Source organism: Acinonyx jubatus, chromosome C2 (genome assembly GCF_027475565.1).
Source record: "Acinonyx jubatus isolate Ajub_Pintada_27869175 chromosome C2, VMU_Ajub_asm_v1.0, whole genome shotgun sequence".
Classification (NCBI taxonomy): Eukaryota; Metazoa; Chordata; class Mammalia; order Carnivora; family Felidae; genus Acinonyx; species Acinonyx jubatus.
The window spans coordinates 132,270,718-132,289,455 of NC_069384.1; the positions used below are offsets into that span (position 1 = coordinate 132,270,718).

Below are 18,738 nucleotides of genomic sequence, written 5' to 3' on the forward strand. Positions count from 1 at the left end.
GGGATCTCCAGAGAAACAGAACCAGTAGGATATATATAGGTAGGTATATAAGAGATTTGTTATGTGAATTGGCTTGTATGATTGTTGAGGCTGAGATAAGCTAAAGTCTGCCATCTGTAAGCTGGAGAACCAAGAAAGCCAGTGGTACATAATTCAGTCCAAGTTCCAAGGTCTGAGAACTGGGGCGTGGTGGGTGGGGGTGGAAAGAGGGAAGTGTAGGTGGGTGAGTTGAGGGGAGGCCGGGGAAAGACTGGGATGGTATGCTGGGAAGTCCTGGAATCTCAAGGTCCAAGAACCAGGAGCTCAGCTGTCCTAGGGCAGGAGAAGATGGATGTCCCAGCTCAGGAGTCTGCCCTTCCTCCACCTTTTAGTTCTATTTGTGCTCTCAAGGGACTGGATGATGCCCATCTACACTGCCACTGCAGAGACACTCAGGAATAATGTTTTACAGCCATCTGGGTATTCCTTAGCCCAGTCAAGATGACATAAAATTAGCCATCACACAGCTCTTCTTAAAATTTAGTTAGAGGATGTTACATTTCTATATTTTAAAAACCAGATTCAAACCTGACTTCATCTCTTCATTTAGGATATTAGTAACCAAGTTAGAAAATTCTGTTTCCACAACTTCTTAGTGTACCTTGAGAGTTTTAAATAAGTGATATGCTTAATTTGTCTTTGGCAAGAGCATCACAAATGGATGAAACATTTCCAAATATTCAAATTTAAAATGTTCTAGTATGAATTTCTTTGAAAAAGCTCCCATTCTCCTTCATTATTAAAACGTCACCATTACCTTGAATCTTAATTTGAAGACACCAATTATATTTATTTTTTCAAAAATATTTGCATGGTAACATATTACAGACAGCTACTTGTCACAACAGAGGTAAGCCAATTTTTTTTTTTGCTTTTTTTTTTTTCAAAAAGAAATTACATTTGGCAACTCTTTTAACTACATTAGCAGAGGATATCTAGTGAACCCACAAGAGATGTCCATGGTCGCTGACATCTCTTTGGTATTGTAAATATGTCATCATTTAAGATAACATAGCCCATAAATCGCCTTAATTGGGCATATGGAAATGGCAATGGGGTATAAGGTGGTGGAAGCAAAGAGAGAGGAGAGTAGGCCACTGTCAGTGCCTTTGTGTGGATAAGTCCCCTCTTCCTTTAGGAGACCTCATAGGTGATACATGACTGGCTGACACATAGGCCTCTGAAGCCAACAATATTAACTTGTACATTAAAAAGTAAAGTTCAGTTTTTCATTTTTTTTTAATTTAAAACATTTTCAATATATTTTTTAAATATTTATTTAGAGAGAGAGGGAGCACAGGCAGGGGAGGGGCAGGGAGAGAAGGAGAGAGAAAGAATCCCAAGCAGGCTCTGCACTGTCAGCACACAGCCCGACGTGGGGCTTGAACCCATGACTGCAAGATCAGGACCTGAGTCGAAATCAAGAGTCAGACGCTTAACTGACTGAGCCACCCAGGCACCCGCCCCCCCAGGTTTTTGTTTGTTTGTTTGTTTGTTTTTGAAAATTGAATATAGCTGGAAGTTATAGCTTTCAGTTTGCGTCCTAACTTTTTTTCTCAATCTAGCGTCTGTTTCTTAAAGTGTTGTCCATGGCTGACCAGTTTCACAACAGTTACAAATGCAGATTTCTGGATCCTATTGCAGAGCATCTACACTAGAATGTCTGGGAGTCTGTACTTGTAACAAGATCTGGCAGGTGCTTCTTTGGCCCACCACGGTTTAAGATCCACTGCATTAGATTGCAAGCTATGTGCTGAGGGGACCAGGTCTCCCTAATTCATTCTATCCCCAGGACCTGGCACAGGAAGCAATAAGCACTTGCTAAACTGAACTGCAATCAAGAGTGTAATTTCTCCTCTGGCAGGAGTGCTCGAGGGTTTGGTTGGGGGTTATTAGTCACCATACGTTCATTTACTCTTTCATCCATTCATTCATCATTCATCCACCTGTTATTGTAGGTACCTGGGTAACAGAACATAAAACAGACTAAACACACTTCTGTCATGGAGTTGATAGATTAGCAGGGAAGACAGAAAATCAAAAATAACGTAACATATAAATAAATTATCTACTATGACAGAAGATGATAATTGCTACGGAAAAGAAAAGTAGGGCAGGGCAAGGGGAACAGGAGTGTTGTAGTGGGAAGTGGGGACAGGGCAGTCACAGGGTGATTAGGGTAGGTCCCGCTGAAAAGACTGGACCTTCGCAAAGACTTAAAGGAGGTGAGAGAATCAACCAAGAGCATATTCCTTTCCGTTGCCACAAATCCTGTTCATCCCTCTTTACATGACTCCAGCAAGATTTCTGAGACATTTTAGATGCTATTGGTACCCGGCAAGAGCTCAGTGAATTTTGGCTAAATGAATAAATATACATTTTGGAGGAAAGAAACAATGTGAAGAAATCAACCTATGAAGTTCCTCTTTGAAACCAGGAAAAGCAACCAAGTAAATAAAGATCATATGAAGATCTCTGGAAGATGTCATTAACAGCAGATGAGGACCCTACTCACACATCAAATGCTACTGTGAAACCCCCTCCACAGAGCCAAACTGGCGCTCCCTGGAAGAGCTGCGGGCCAGCCTTGCACGCGTGATGGGAGCTCCAGGCTCATCCGAGTGCAACTGCCACTTCCGTACCTCCGCGAACCTACCTTCCATTTCCCAGTATGCTCATCACACAAATGATGAAATATACTTAAAAATCCTCGGTGAAAAAATCTTTTGTGATTTTGTGTGGTTTTTGTTTTTGGAACAGATATAACTTCTTGTCTAAAGTATTTAAATAACACAAAGTTAATTGATTACGGTTACACAATTTACTACTTGAGTGTATTGACTTTTATTCCTATAAAATCAACACATTTAATATTTTGAGATAGCAATAATATGTTTACACAGCTAATATGGTTAAGGAGCAAACAAAATATTTATTGTGGCCATATTTATTTATATTAAAGAGAATTCTTTTTTTGTTGTTGTTTTGTCAGTTTTAAGTTTATAATCTTTTTGTCATACTCTGTGATCCAGAACTTCGAGTTTCTTCAAATTGTAACAGTAAGACAACACAGACACAACTCAAAGTAGTGTCTTTACTTTTTGAATAAACTACTTCATATACAATAAGAAGAGTAAGTGATTAGATTCTCACAACACAGAGCTGCAAATGACTTTTAGAGATTACAGGCTAATTAAAGCCTCATCAGTCACCTATCCCTTTTTAAAAAAAACAACTAATGAACCTGAATCTAAGGCAGCAAAAGGTTAAATGATTTCTCTCGGGGTAAAACGGCAAGCCAGCAGTGAAGCGGGGCAGATACTTCATTCCTTGACCTCAGGGACATATCACAAACATATCACTGTAACCTGTTGTAATACTTTAATGCTTTTACATTTGGGCCCTCACAGTGCCTTTCTAAACATACACATACAATAGTTGTTAAAAGTTAAGTAATCTATTTAAAATAAATATCCCCCCCCAAAAAAAACCTAGACTTGCCTTCCTTGTGAGATATCAAATAAAAATCAGGGGAAATGGTTTGTAGACTTTGTTTCTTTATTGTTAATCAGAACAGAATTAACCATGGATTCAAGTCTCTTCTTTAGTTATCTGAGGAAAAGTAAATCACCACCACAATTCATTGTTTCAGAGGAGAAACCTTCTCCTCTAAAACACAGAATCTTTGCCACAAAGCTTCACAGCTCTCTTCAGCCACCCAAAATAAAAATCACTAAGTTTCCCAAGAATGACTTTAAAGACTGAAACAAAGACTTGCCTATTCTGAGTAAATATTGTTCCTACAGGTGATTATTTATAGCCAATAAATCCAGTAAAAATCATTGGGATACAATTCTTTTCACAAGGACTTTTCACTGAAATACATAACATTTACTTAGGCTGAATAATAACACAAAAGTTGGAATACTATACAAATTAATGCCAAATAAAAGTCACATCTGATGGACTTTTAGAAATGTGTCTGCTAATACAGTATTGCATCCCTGAGCCACTGAGTGACTGTGGATGTAGAACTGCCAGGCCCAGCCTGGGAACTTCCTCCAGCAATTCTCAGGAGCTTTACTTCTGCTGCTTTCTTAAGATGGAGTAACATCTCCCGAGAAAATTCTTCAAGGCCCAGTTAGAACGCCTCTTCCAAATGGAAGCCTCTCTGACTCTACAAATCCAAATTAGCTGTTTTTCATGCAATACTCTCACTCATGTTACCTTTCATAACCATTAGTCATTCACATCTATAAGGGACTATGTCTTAATCCTGTGGACCAAGTCTCATCCTCTGCCCACAGTAATTAAAAAAAGTATCCGTTGAATTGCATCTTGCTAAAATAGATCCAGAAGGTCTACTGAGATTACATGACCCAGCCTCTTCCTTCTACAGTTCAAGAAAAGGAGTTGCCCTATAAATACAGCAGGCTGTGATGTAAGTGGAACCTGGATTCTGTGCCTCCCTCATGTGGCTGCCACCGCATTAGTGCTGTTGGAGATCTAATCCCTGACCTAGTAGAGCTCTCATTTTGGTAGGTGAGAAAGACCCGTCAGATTCCCTCCTCACTATACAGTGGAGCATAATACTGATGCAATGAAAGCAAAACTGACAGAGATTGGTAGTTTACAAAAGGAAGCCAAGATAGTTTTTTAAAAGATAAAAGTAATAAATGTTCAGGGTCCTGGCCAGTCTTCCTAAATCAAACAATGACCTACTGGTCAGATCCATGTGACAGTCCCGAGATCTCAATAAGTGAATGTGCTTTACCAATTGAGGAACTCATTCAAGGAGAGTTCTTAGAACTTCTGGCTGAGAGTAAGAGTAGTTTATAATGAGAGGATACCTTAAACATGAGGAAGAATCACCACAAACCCAGCAATCTTTAGGGAGTGGCAAAATGTGACCTTAAAAGTGATTTTACTATGTATCAGTGTGTAAAATTGCACAAGAAGAACAAAGCAATGCAAGCCTTCCCTAGCTCGTCCATTGTCTCAGGCATGCTCCCCCTGCTCCTGGCTCTAGAGCTACTGGTCTTCTTTCAGTTCCATAAACAGTCTTAGCTCTTTTTCACTCTGGAGTGTGTGTTTGCTGTTCCCCTGTCTGGAGGCTCTTCCCCGTATTCTATGTCTGGCTCATTCCTTCTCCTCCATTAGTTCTCACCTGAAATGGTTTCTCCTCAGAGAGGGCCTTTTGACGAACCTACATAAATTAGATCTTCACTCAGCCCAGATTGTTCCTTCTCTTATTTTTTAAATGATACCCTATTTGTATCCTTTATAACACATGCCAAGTTGAGTACTTTCTTGTTCACTTGTGTATTATGATTATGATAAAGGCCACATGTTGTATCTATATCTAAATATCTGTATCTATCTCTATCTCACCAGGATCTAAACAATGCCTGTTGAATTCTAGATAGCACACAATAGACTGATTTGTTGCATCAATTAATGAATTCAAAATATTTTTATAAAACAAATTCAGAATTATCTGAGGCCCCTAGGCAGCCCTTAACAAGTTTTGAGAAACCCAGTTCTACATTATGAAATGTCTGAACACAACAAATAACACATTCCAAATACTGGTTTAATAAAGATTTTCAGATTACTTCTTTACAGAGTTTTGATAGCCACCAACTTACTTCAGAAGTAAAATTTAAGGTTCTTTTCAATGCTAGTCTGTGTCAAAAAAGTGTTTCTGATTAAATGTGAAAATATACCAGATTAATCACTAATTCCTAAATATTAATGATAATAAACATCCAATTGGTTGTAATCTAATGATAAAAAAAGAATGACATGTAGTTACACGCTCAGATACAAAGAAAAAAAAAAACATGTTGGTGGGGGCACTAACAGAGTAAACACAAAAACAAATGATTCTCAAAGAATGGCAGTTTTCAGAGAAATGCTCCAGCTTTTCAGGGGAAAAAAAGGATAAAGAAAACAGAAGTGTCATTCTTTCTGAAGCAGAAAATCAGATTAAAAACTAATACTGGAGGGGAGCCTGGGTGGCTCAGTCGGTTAAGCATCCGACTTCAGCTCAGGTCATGATTTCATTGTTCGTGAGTTCAAGCCCCGCTTCGGGCTCTGTGCTGACAGCTCAGAGTCTGGAGCCTGCTTCGGATTCTGTGTCTCCCTCTCTCTGCCCCTTCCCTGCTTGTACTCTGTCTCTCTCTCTCTCTCTCTCTCAAAAATAAATAAACATTAAAAAAATTAAAAAAAAAAACCCTAATACTGGAAAATCTGAACAGAACATCTGATGGGAACATCACGAAAAGTAAATAGATACTGTCCATTCTCTTGAAAGCGTCAGTATATGTGGTTTTTAGGTTCTTTATTGCTCAGAGGAAAAAAAAAAATGACTATGCCATTACTGCAATGCACATTTTCCAACATTGTCACTTGACTGGTAGTGAGGCCTGGATCCATTCACCATTTTTCTTTAAAAAATTTTTTTAAACGTTTATTTATTTTTGAGACAGAGAGAGACAGAGCATGAACGGGGGAGGGTCAGAGAGAGGGAGACACAGAATCTGAAACAGGCTCCAGGCTCTGACCTGTCAGCACAGAGCCTGACGCGGGGCGCGAACTCACAGACCGCAAGATCATGACCTGAGCCGAAGTCGGCTGCTTAACCGACTGAGCCACCCAGGCGCCCCCATTCACCATTTTTCAATTCTGATAGATGACACTGTACCAAAGTCATCCGGTATTTTTAAAAAGTTACATCTACAGTGGGGATTTTTGGAATTAAAAGAGTAAAAACCTATTAGCTGCATAAAATCTGAAATCTGAATAGCCTTTTTATAATTTGAAAAGGCAAAATTTAATGTAACTCCAAATAAAAGCCAAAACAGAATTGGCCAACCATAACAACATTGTACACTACATTTTTATAGTATGTTTCTGTGTACAAAAGAATGACTATGAAATTAAATGGTCTTCTTTCTAGCAATCTTCTTCCATAAACAACAACAGTCACTGCTAAAAGGGTTGCTTGCAAACTTACCAGAAATATTTTTGGGGGAATATTCCAGTCTTCAAAACAAACAGTAGCTGTCAAATTCTTACTGCATAATCTAAAATGTTAATCCATGTACTGTATTTCATTTGTAATAAGTCTTTGTGATAAGGTTAACACTTCAGCACACAACACAAATAAGAGAGCACCGAAAAATGAAAATTACTTTGCTTATGTTTCCGTATTAGAATTTTATTTGCTAAAGGGTAAAAACAGATTTGCAAAATTCACAGTTAACTTAAAACAATAGTTTTAAACCTTTTATTCCTAGCCCTTACTGCCTTCAGGAAGGAGAGAACATCTGGTTATTTAAGGAACACAATATGTTCACATTTTCTATGACTTTTGTTTCTAATTGGGTTTTTAAATTTTTTTTTGAATTTGAACAACTAGTTAGAACAATGTTTTTTAATCACTTCATATTTTTCAGACTGTCCTCCTTCTATCCCTCTACTCCATTTAGTGGATTGTTTTTGGAAATCTGCTCAGTGGTTCTAATATGATAAAGACAAGAAAACAGGAACTAGGATCATGGTCAAAAGAGCCAAGCATAGGAACCGTATTTATGGTGAACAGAGTATAGGATGCTATAAACAGCTATTTGACATCTAGTCTCTATATAGTATACATTTAAGAAAATTTCGAATAGTGCTAGGTCCACTTATTTACATGGCAGTTTCATTTATTACAGATGCATATTAAATGTCTGTTACAAATTAAATAATATTTATGACAAATATTAGTAAATAGGATTCTACTATTTTTAAAACTGTAGCTCTTGTGTGGAAAGGTGATTGGAAGACCTGGGTTCAATTGTTGGCTCTGCCACTGACAAGCTGTATTAAATGACTGTCTTAACTTCACCTTGATCCTCAGTTTGTTCATCAACCAAAAGAGGAGCTGGATTAGATCTCTAGGTTCTTTGCAGTTCTGAAATTACGACAGTCTAAGTGAGGTTACTGACTAGATTCTTTGTTACGTCTTTTTTGTTCCATAACATATGAAGGTGGTAATAGGTTTTCAAACAATTCTGACACACAGCAAATCCAGGAACTAGATGCCCTTTACGTTCAGGTTGTAGGGTTATTAACCATTTTGATAAAAATGGCAGCTGACAAATATACAGTTGGTGATGGCTTCCATGGAATGTGGATATGGGTTCTGGAAATATGCTAGTTGAGTGAGATTCACCTAGATTAGAGTCAGTATGGTACACAGGAAGAGGCTTAGCAAATGAGTCAGAGTTCAATTCTACCATTCTCTCTTTTTTTAAATTTTATTTATTAATATTGAGAGAGAGAGAAAACGAGCAAGCACGTACATGAGAGCGAGGAAGGGCAGAGAAAGAGAGAGAATCCCGAGCAGGCTTTGCACTGTCAGCACAGAGCCCAACCTGACTCAGGGGTCACAAACTGTGAGATCATGAACTAAGCCTAAATCAAGAGTCGGACACTTAACTAACTGAACTACCCAGGCGTCCCTACCATTATTTTCTTAATACCAACCACTGCAGGACACAAAGCTAAATGCTAATAAATGAGTCGGATCATAAGAAGGAATAATGGATGCAATAAATAAGCAAATAGCTAAAATACAAGGTGCTTACAGGGACACAAAGGGGAAAACATATCCTATCCGAGCCTGAGAATAGCTTCCTGGAGGAGGCAGAAGGTATGCTGGGAATCTCAGGAGGGGATGGATACATACAAGGGTCATGGAGCCATTCTAGCTAGCTTGAAAGCTTACAAGTTTTCAGCCTGGGGAAAGCCACATACCCTTAATCTGTCTGCACTGAAAAAGAATGAAGAAAGATAACCTGCTTTGCCTACCTCATAGCTTGTTGTAAGGACCAAATTAATAAGCACATTGAAGTGCTTGGGAACCGTGAAGAGTATGATCCTATTATTACAGTTTACAGCCCTATTATTTCAGTCTGTTCAAATGAGAAATCTTTTCACAGTAAAGCCTACATCTGATATAAAACAATTAAAGCTCAGTGTCTTATCCTCTAGTTTCAAAGTCTATTCTCAGTTGAGCAATCTCCACTGGGATTTAGGGAGAGCACTGGGACAAAGTGCTTTTCTGAAGCTGGCAATGAACTTGGGGGGCTCAGAGTTCCTTGTTTATTTTTATTTTATTGAGTCTGTCAGCAACACTCAACACTACTGTCACAAGGAGCTGGGCTATGGGAAAATGTACTTTCATGCCTCAAATCTCATCCTTCTACTAGTTCGCTTCACAGAGACTCGTGTGGTTATATATTTACTCTGATCTACTTGAACTGGGAATGATTCTGGTATTTCTAAGTGTTTCATTGTTAATAATAAATAGAAAAAATTTAAGCACTCTGATGTCTGGATTTTTAGAGGATATGGGCAGGGTACTAGCATCATCTTTCCCTCTTTTTCTTCCCCCTCAGTGTAAATGGCCTCCTATATTACTTTATAATTGACATTACTACACTGAAAAGTCTGTCCACTTGTGGATATCTGTGCTATATACAAACTTGCTGTGTTGCATTCTTTTTTTTTAATTTGAACCTCTGTAGCACTGGATTGGATCTTTAAAATATTTTTTTTAAGTTTATTTATTTTGAAAGAGGGGCAGTGAGAGAGGGAGGGAGAGAGAATCCCAAGCAGGCTCCATACTGTCAGTGCAGAGCCCAACGTGGGGCTCGAACTCATGAACTATGAGATTATGACCAGAGCCGAAATCAAGAGTTGGATGCTTAACTGACTGAGCCACCCAGGTGTCCCCTGGATTGGACCTTATTAGATCATTGTAAGTCAGTGCTTTGTGGCCATAGGAGCTCTGGCTGAGTGGGTCATTAGAGATAATTTAATTCAATCCCTATCGGGAAGACCAAGACAGCAAGCACGAATTTCCCCCAATCACAGGGATAGCTGTTGGCAGTCAAGATTTGACCCCGTATCCTGATTCCTAATTCAGTCTCCTTGCTCCGTAACTAAAATTATCACCTTGCTGGGTTAGCCATGTGAAAGCCCCTTAACACCATACAGCCTTCTTTATCTTTCCTATAGATATCATCATTCTACAAACTTGTTCTCAACAGCCTTTTAAACATGACTCCTTCCTCCTGACCAATTTCTTCTGTCTCAGAAATACCAATTTAAGGTCCTACATTTTTGGCCATTATCTTGATAATGTTTTTACTTAGTAAGACTCTGAATGTACAAGTGGGGAATGGAATACTTACGGTTTTGTTTTGTTTTTTTTTTTAAAGATACTTATGCTATTATTTTTTTCTCTTAATCCTTAGAGAGAATATATTTTAAAGCTTATAGAATTGGCTTCATTATACTCGTATATTATGTATAATACCTTTGAGATAAAAAGTACTCTATTAAAATCACAGATTCCATTAATAACACTGATTGATTTATTGTATAGAATTCTGGAACAAGAAGAGTGGATGATTCATAGCAAGATCAACCATATTTAACTAGGGAAAAATTACTAAGATCAATAGGTTTAGATAACATATTCACTTCTCCCTTCAGTAAAACCAAATAAATCATATAAGTAGAGAATTCAAAGAGTTATTTTAGCAGTGTTTTCCCCACTCTGTATGTTTCTAAGAATTCCTAATGCTGAACTGATAGAGCTTACCTTAAGTTTATAGACCAAAACTCATATACCTCATTGACCAGCAACCTCATTCTTTACTCATTTTATAGATATTTCATAATTATGGGTATTTATATAGAAAAATACGTAAAAATATGGAAATTCTGATTTTATAGTCAGACTCCTGAGCCTTACCAGAAAAAGAAAAAAAAAAATATATATATATGCTATCTTAAGTATCAGAGAAATGATGGATTATATTTCTGACACTTAATGAAATTTTGCATAGGAGAAATGATACAAAATTGCATATTTTTATAGAAAAATATATATAGACACAAGAAAATAAAATCTTTTAAATCTATCAAAGGATAAATAGAGGTCATACTCAAATGTTGAAGTCAACAGCCCAGGAGAAAGCAGAAATCCTTTAGAATTAAAATTTACGTTAAACTTGGAGGCCCAAGTTGATCAGACAGAGCTTTGGCAATGGATCCACAGACAGACTGACTCAAAGACAGTTCGACAACTGCCAACATGACTGTTGGGAATTCTGCCAAAGAGCCAAAGGCTGGGATTACCACCCAATGCCTGGCATTCTCATACTCGTGTTTGAAGCTCTCTCTCTGATACTTCATCCAATATTTTTGTTTGGCTCAAAAGCATCAAGGATTCACAGATTTTTTTAGATCATTAAATGTTCTTATTTTCAAGAAATATAACATTAGTTGTAAAAGAGCACACTTTTTCTCTGAAGTGTAAAGAAAATTTTGGTGGCTTGCTTTAAGTTCAAATAGAGAAATCAGCATTAAAGTCTGTTTAAGCCTTTATTTTATTAGGTTACTCTTCACCCAAAAAATAAAAAATACATATTCATAATATGGAATGATTTCATTGTATCATAAACTCTTACAGAAATAGTGCTTTTGATAGCTCTAATGAACACATGGCCCCTGAGGCTCTATCTCAGTCCCTGTGAGGAGTACCCATGATAATGAAGTGTGGCTATAAGGAGAAGTACTTGCTCAACTATTCTTTGAGTTGTGAGGAAGGAGGAGGGCAGAACAACCTTCTGAGGGACAAGAGATAGGTGTTCCAGTTTCTCAGGGCAACGTCCACTTAATTTACCTGCTAAGTTGCTAGCCAGTGAGATATGTGAGTTTTGCCTACAACTCTAGACACATTCTTTCATTAGGCAGTTCCTCTGTCATTAGACAAATTCCCCATTAGCAATTCTTGGAGCTGTACTGAGAAACCAATTTTTCACCCAACTTAAAATTGTGCATACTCTATTTGGAAATCTTACCTTTGGATCTCGAAGGAACAGAGCCTTAAGAATCAGTGAGTGTACATCCCCAATTAGTGGGTAATGCATCAGAAGGCCAAGACAGGTCTGGTAGTTACTAGAGATCACTAAATAGGAGGAAAAAAAAAGTTCAGAAGCAATACTGTTTAAGATGTTTGCATTACTTGAGAGTAAAAAAATAACAACTTAGATTCAAAGAAAGCAAACCAATAACTCAATTAATTTGATAAAAGGAAATGGGGAAAGGGATCTTTACCAAATGGCCTTTGAAGCAGCACACTGTACTGTTAACTGCAATCTAATATCTAGTACTTATCCTCAGGGGGTGTTGGAAGAAGAGCCTCAGATATCGAGATGTGTACATTTGCAATATAAATAAACTCTTAGAAGCATGCATATTTATTGCCATTTATATGTCTGTGTTTAAATGTCTCTAGTTTTGCTGCTTAGAAATTAGTAACAAAAATCTTATGAATGGGAAAGAACCAGTTTAAAATTATCATAAAATAATATTTACCTTAATTATGCTCCATAAGTTACATATGTTACATTTATTCTTTTATATATAAATATTACGTAATTCAAAGTTTTAAAAAATCTAATTTCTTTCAATTATTTTTTTCTAAAGGTAACGAGAAATTTAGGTAGAGTATCTATGCAGCATTTCTTGGAGGAAAAATGTCAAAATCTTCATAGATAAGCCTAACTGTGTTCCTTAGACTGTCATTTAATTTTTTTTCCCAAATCAACCTAATTATGGGCGCAATTATTAAACACATCTTTTCAAGCAGGTCTATGTAAACTACTTCATTTCTTGGCAATCCATCTGCCACTGCTGTCACAGTCTTGCCCATTAATGACGCTTGTTTTGTAAGCCACACTGACTGCCTCCACAGCATTGATTGTGAAGAAACTTTACAGTTACAACTTCCTGTTGTTGCAACTGAATCCTTTTCATTAATCAGAACAAACAGTTGAAAAATATTCCATAGGAAAACAACTGTGATTCTATAGAAACAACATAAATCACAAAATAAACAATTGTTTGTGATCAGAAATACCTTCGATTCTTAGATTTTTTTTTTCTTCTTTTGTTGGAAGCAACATTTTTTGCAACAGCTTCTCACCCCCTCCCCCTTCCCATGAACATTATGGGGAAAGGAGACAGGACTGGGCAAAATGAATAATTATAATCTATGTAAGGAACCACTTTATCATCTTCATTTCCGTTGCTGATCTGACAGCTTGTAATTTCATACATCTGCTTTCATTTGTAAAGCACTCACTTATCCTACCCTTTCTGTATCTGTTCAGACTACTCTCTCCTTATTCGTTCATTTTGTCATATTCACATTCAGTTACCTGTTACCCTTTTTTTCTCTAGAATTCAAAAAGCTAGCAGGCTGGGAACAGTATAATGCTTCCACGTAGTTTTTTCTTTGAGATCTAACAAATGAATAAAACTTAGATAATCAATTCATACTTACCCAAATACTATAATGATTATATACTAGTATATAATGACCCGGAAAGAATTCTTGTATATTTTGTAAGAGAGGCAGGAGGGTTTTGTGGGAATGGTTCTGGGCTCGGGACTCAAAGATGTGGGTTTGAATTCTGGGACACCGTATGAACCTTTCATAAAGTTGCCTTAAGATTAAAGGACATACTGTATGGCTGATTTATAGCAGCTGCTCAAAACCTGTTGGTAACCTCTCCGAGCTTAAACTCAGTCATTTGGAATACAACTTCCTGTTAAAAAAAATTATCTGCCTGCTTTATTCAATCCAATAGTTATTTGTTGAGTACCTAACCCATGACAAGCCCCATGTTGGGCGGGGAGGCAGAAATAAACAAAACACAGTCCTTACTCTGTAGAAAATTAAAGCGAAGAAGGGCAGATGTGTAACAAGAAGCAGTTATTATTATGACTACCATTAAGATGACAAAAAATTATCGAAGGCTTTCTGAGACCAGGCCCTATGCTAAGAATTTTCCCTACATTATCTCATTTAATTTCTACGACTATCTTATTATAAGGGTATAGTTATCATCCCTGTTTACAGATGAGAAAACTAATACTTTGAAAGGCTGAATCATTTCCCAAATCACACAGTGAGTTGGTAGCGGTGCAACACTTGAAATTCAGAAATCTAGCTACAGGGTCTGCGCTCTAATACATGGCTTTGTTTTGAAAAGGCAGTTGTTTTAAAAATGAGATGCCATAATGAACGCAATAGTCACTGCAAACAGAAAAGCCAGTTAGTATTACTACCCTTGTTGTAGCAGTTTTAAGCAGCCTGGATGGTCAGCATAACCCTGTCTCTAGAATGGCCTGATATAGACAGGCACTTATTTGGAGGGACAAGGGCAACAGTCCTATTATTACAACTTGAAAGAACTTTTGAAGCTGTCAGAAGCTGTAAAACATGTAAGGGAAGCCAACTAATGCATTAATAATATCCTACTTGCAGAGTGAAAGAAGGAGCTAACATTCTTTCTCTCATTTCTCCCTTTCATCCACCCAGACACTGAATGCGATGAACATTTCCTGAGCATCTACTATATCCCGGACACACAGAGACCGCTAGGCACTGGCACTAGGGATATAATTGCAAATGAATCTGAGCTCTGAAGGGTAGTAGAACATGCCAGCTGAAATAGTGCTGTAGAGTGCTCACTTCGGCAGTACATGTGCTAAAACTGGAACGATACAGAGTCAGCGTGGTCCCTGAGCAAGGGTGACGTGCAAATTTGTGAAGTTAAATACTGCTATGGGAGTTCAGGACATGCCACCCCCAAATATGTCCCTTTGGTATACTGATTATTTTGAGCTATAGGCACTTGAAAAACAACAAAAACAGAGTGAGGCTTTCTTTGAACTCCCCTTATCTGCCTAAAGATAAATCCTCCAAAAGGAAGTCAATGGTCATAAATTCCCCCAGGACAAACTTGGTCACAAACTCATACCTTTCATCTATTCTTCTAAGGGTCCACTGTCTTTCCTAAAAATCATTTATTTTCCTCTATGAGATCTACATCCTCTCTCCCCTTTCTTTATTAAGACAGTATTTAATCCTAAATTCTAAAGCCATATCTTTGAGATTTGCTCATTATTCCCTGAGTACCAAATACAAATGAGACACACATTTTTATATACATGTCAATATGTATTAATTATATAATTATAAATATTTTATTAAGATTAAAATAATATTAAAATATATGATTATGTAATTAACACATATATAATTATATAATAAGATAGATGTTAATAAACTTCTGTTTTTCTCATTAATATGCTTTTTGTTAAAGAATGCAGCTGAAAACCTAAATGAGTGTAGGTAAAGTTTTACCTACCCTATAGCCCACTGTCTTCAGATAATACTATATCTATTAATGAAAACTTGTACGTTTAGAGCACTTTTAATTTGCAATTGCATACGCGAAGCGTTAAGTCCATTTTGAATTGCCGTGCCCAATTAAGAGTACGCAAGAGAGAATAACACAAGCTGGTTTACAAACAAAATAGCAGGGATCTGATCGAGTAAGAATTTAGTTTTGATCTTTATAGCAGATTGTTGTTGCACGTGAGAAACTCATCTGCAGTGCTGTTCCTTCTCTAGTGCTTATTCTATCAGAGCAGGGCAGTGACACAGGAAAACAAGTAAAAAGGCTGATTTTTGCTATCTCCCTGCATTTGAAACCAAGTACATATATGCTTTCAAAACAAAGTACCGAAGCTGCACACCCTGAAGAGCTCACTCGGAGACGATGGAGACAAATGTAAGTGGTACCTAGGAAAACAGACTGGATTTGGAATCAGATGATCTAAGTTAGAATCTAGATTAGATCTACTTCAGAATGCTCGCTTACTCCGTGTGTGACCTAGGCAAGGCGCTTAACTTCATGAGCTTTATTTCTCCCATTTATAAAACAGATAATGATGCTTACACTACGCGCAGGGTTCCTATAAGGGTGGCACAGATGCAAGGTAGTGTGTTTCCCATCTTGTTTAATTCTTGCTGAATGGCACTCCCTCCGCACGAAGCAGAGCTGACTTCTCTGTCTCTACCTCTACATGGCACACGACTGTTCTGGAGGTGTCTAAGGGAGCTGGCTTAAATAGTTTCTCCAGTAATAAGAAAACAAAAAAATAATGAAATCAGTAAAGATAATCAGAGGATGATACTGTTTTGAGAAAGCCTAAAGCAATATGGTTAAATAACTTACATATAATTCAAAGTTAGCTGTACCTACAAGTGTAAAACTCGCAAATAAAACACTTTATTCTAATTACTTAATTTTATATTTAGATATACTTACTTTCTCAAGTTGACAAAATGGACTGGGAACAACTACCAAAGAACACAAAATTAAATGTAGACTTCCTTTAATTTCTCTAAAATTAAAAAAGTAATAGCTATCACTTATTAAGCATCTATAATGTGCCTGGCAACTTGCCATACATTATACAAATATCCTGTGAGTCCTGCTAATCCCTACTAAGGAACCTGTGGTCATCAACTCCACATTGTGGATGAGGAGACAGCAGTGCAGAGAGGATAAACAACACATTCAAGGCCACCGGGCTCCTGAATGGCAGAGACAGCGCTGAATGAACCCAGGTCTGTGTAGCTGACAGCCTCATTCTCCATCGCTATATCTTACACATTGCTGCACTCCTAGCAGAAAAGGTCACGACAGGAGTATCCATGTACAGAGGTCAAGTTCAGACACAGGGCAGATGGCTTCTGAACACCAACTGTGTTGAGTGACAGAGAAGCCTCAAAGATACACTGAAATAAAGGTCTCCGTATATAAGGGCAAGTATAGTAAATATTTAGAAATAGGCATAATTTTGTAGTTAGCTATAAAGAGGTATATAAATCAAATAATCATGGATTAAATGTAAAATAAAAATAATTAGCTAACAAGAATAACAAAAAAGAAAACCTCAAGGCTTTAAAATAATTTATTCTACCTCTACACTGAAAACAAAGCCAACGTGTATTTTAAGTGTCTCGCAAGTTACCCGGCATGCAGAAGATAGTCAATAAATGCTATGTGCTCTGAAAAAATACTTGTCGAAGACCTAATACATGAAGGAAAAAAGAAATAATTTTTGCATTTGTTCTCTTCCACTATTTAAAACCCTTACTATTTTGACTTTCCCAGTTATAAAATGGCAATATATAAGATTGGATTTCAGATGGACCAAAAAACCAGGTTGGGGCAGGGAGTATCGTAAATAAAATCAACGAAACTGATTCTTTTCAGTCTTGGAGAAAGCCAAATATAAAACAGAGTAATATCCTTCTCCATACAAAGTGACTTTCACCCAGTGTTTATGATCCTCCTAAGACTGTGTCTTTCTGGGTCTTCTTCCCTGGTTGCCGCTGTGACCACTGCCGCTCTTAGCGCCGTCAATCGCTGCAACATCCACCCTCAAAACCCAAGATGGACACACACTCTTCTGTAAGCAATGGGATGCTCTTTATTTCTCTAGTAGATTTTGCTCAGAAATATGAGAATTTTAAATTAGATTTTTGGAAAGAGGAGAATCTCAAATTCAGAGTAGCCTACTCTTTAGAAATTTTTATTTTTTTATTTTTTATTTTTTTAAGAGTTTACTTTTAAGTACTCTCTACACCCAACGTGGGTCTCAAACTCACAACCCCAAGATCAAGAGTTGAATGCTGTACTGACTGAAGCAGCCAAGGCACTCCCAGAAAAAAAAAAACTTTAAAAAGTGGTCTTCTTGGGGCGCCTGGGTGGCTCAGTCAGTTAAGTGTCTGACTTTGGCTCAGGTCATGATCTCCTGGTTCGTGAGTTCGAGCTCCGCATCGGGCTCTATGCTGACAGCTCAGCATTTGGATTCCTCTCTGCGCCTCCCTTGCTTGCGCTCTCTCTCTCTCAAAAATAAACATTTAAAAAATAAAAATAAAAAATAAAAGTGCTCCTCTTATTGCTTCACTTTATAACGATTTTTTAAATGTTTATTTTTTGAGAGAGAGAGAGAGAGAGAGAGAGCGAGCATGCAAGAGCAGGGAGGGGCAGAGAGAGAGGGACAGAGAGAATCTCAAGCAGGCTCCTCACTGTCAGCACGGAACTCAATGTGGGGCTCACATCCACGAACTGATCATGACCTGAGCTGAAACCAATAGTCATATGTTCAGCTGAGCTACCCAGGTGCTCCAAGCTTAATATGTTTTAAACAGAATTTATTTTAATCAGAGATCAAACAACCTAAGAGATCTCTACTCAAGACTTTATATCTTTAAACATACAGTGTTGTCAAATGAAAGGTAGTAAGTAAACAAGTATCTGAGTAGAGAATTGGCAGTGGGTAGGGTGTGAGTATAGTTATGATACACTGTATTGCTCAGCTGTAATAACATTTGCCTCTGGTTAAAGTTGATTTAACCAAAATTATGGTATAATGTCATAGGGGTAGGGAGATAAGGAATGCATTTGTGATGTGGGGGCTGGCAGGGGTTGGCCTTCAGTGCTAAGGATGAGTTAAAGCTTCGTTTTCTTGAATGAGAAGTCAGTAGACAACGTTTAAAGTGAGAGTTAGTAACATTAGGATTTTTTTTTTTCTTTACAATATGGAAGGCAAATGTTTTTTTGGTCAACTAAAAGGAAGCACATGGGCCTGGGGACTGGGAGCAAGTGTTAATTTTGTAACCAGCTTTATAGAATGATTTGACTTTTTAAAGTATGTACATGTATAACTTCCATAAAAATCAGAACTCTGTTTAAAACTTCCACA

General features: G+C 37.5%; 1 protein-coding gene and 1 non-coding gene across 11 annotated transcripts in view; one reads left to right on the forward strand and one right to left on the reverse strand.

The window, feature by feature from the left end:
* The window catches only part of TBC1D5 (TBC1 domain family member 5), a 530,924-nt gene that overhangs the window by 102,693 nt on the left and 409,493 nt on the right, over nucleotides 1-18,738 (reverse strand). For all 10 annotated transcript variants that reach the window (XM_053221498.1, XM_027061904.2, XM_053221496.1 and 7 more), the window contains one exon: nucleotides 11,964-12,070. In XM_053221498.1, coding sequence (XP_053077473.1) covers nucleotides 11,964-12,070 — 107 coding nt within the window. The remainder of the gene's footprint in view (nucleotides 1-11,963; nucleotides 12,071-18,738) is intronic.
* On the forward strand, nucleotides 14,637-14,739 carry LOC113600080 (U6 spliceosomal RNA). Its single transcript, XR_003421047.1, has one exon. It is a non-coding gene; the product is annotated as a U6 spliceosomal RNA (small nuclear RNA).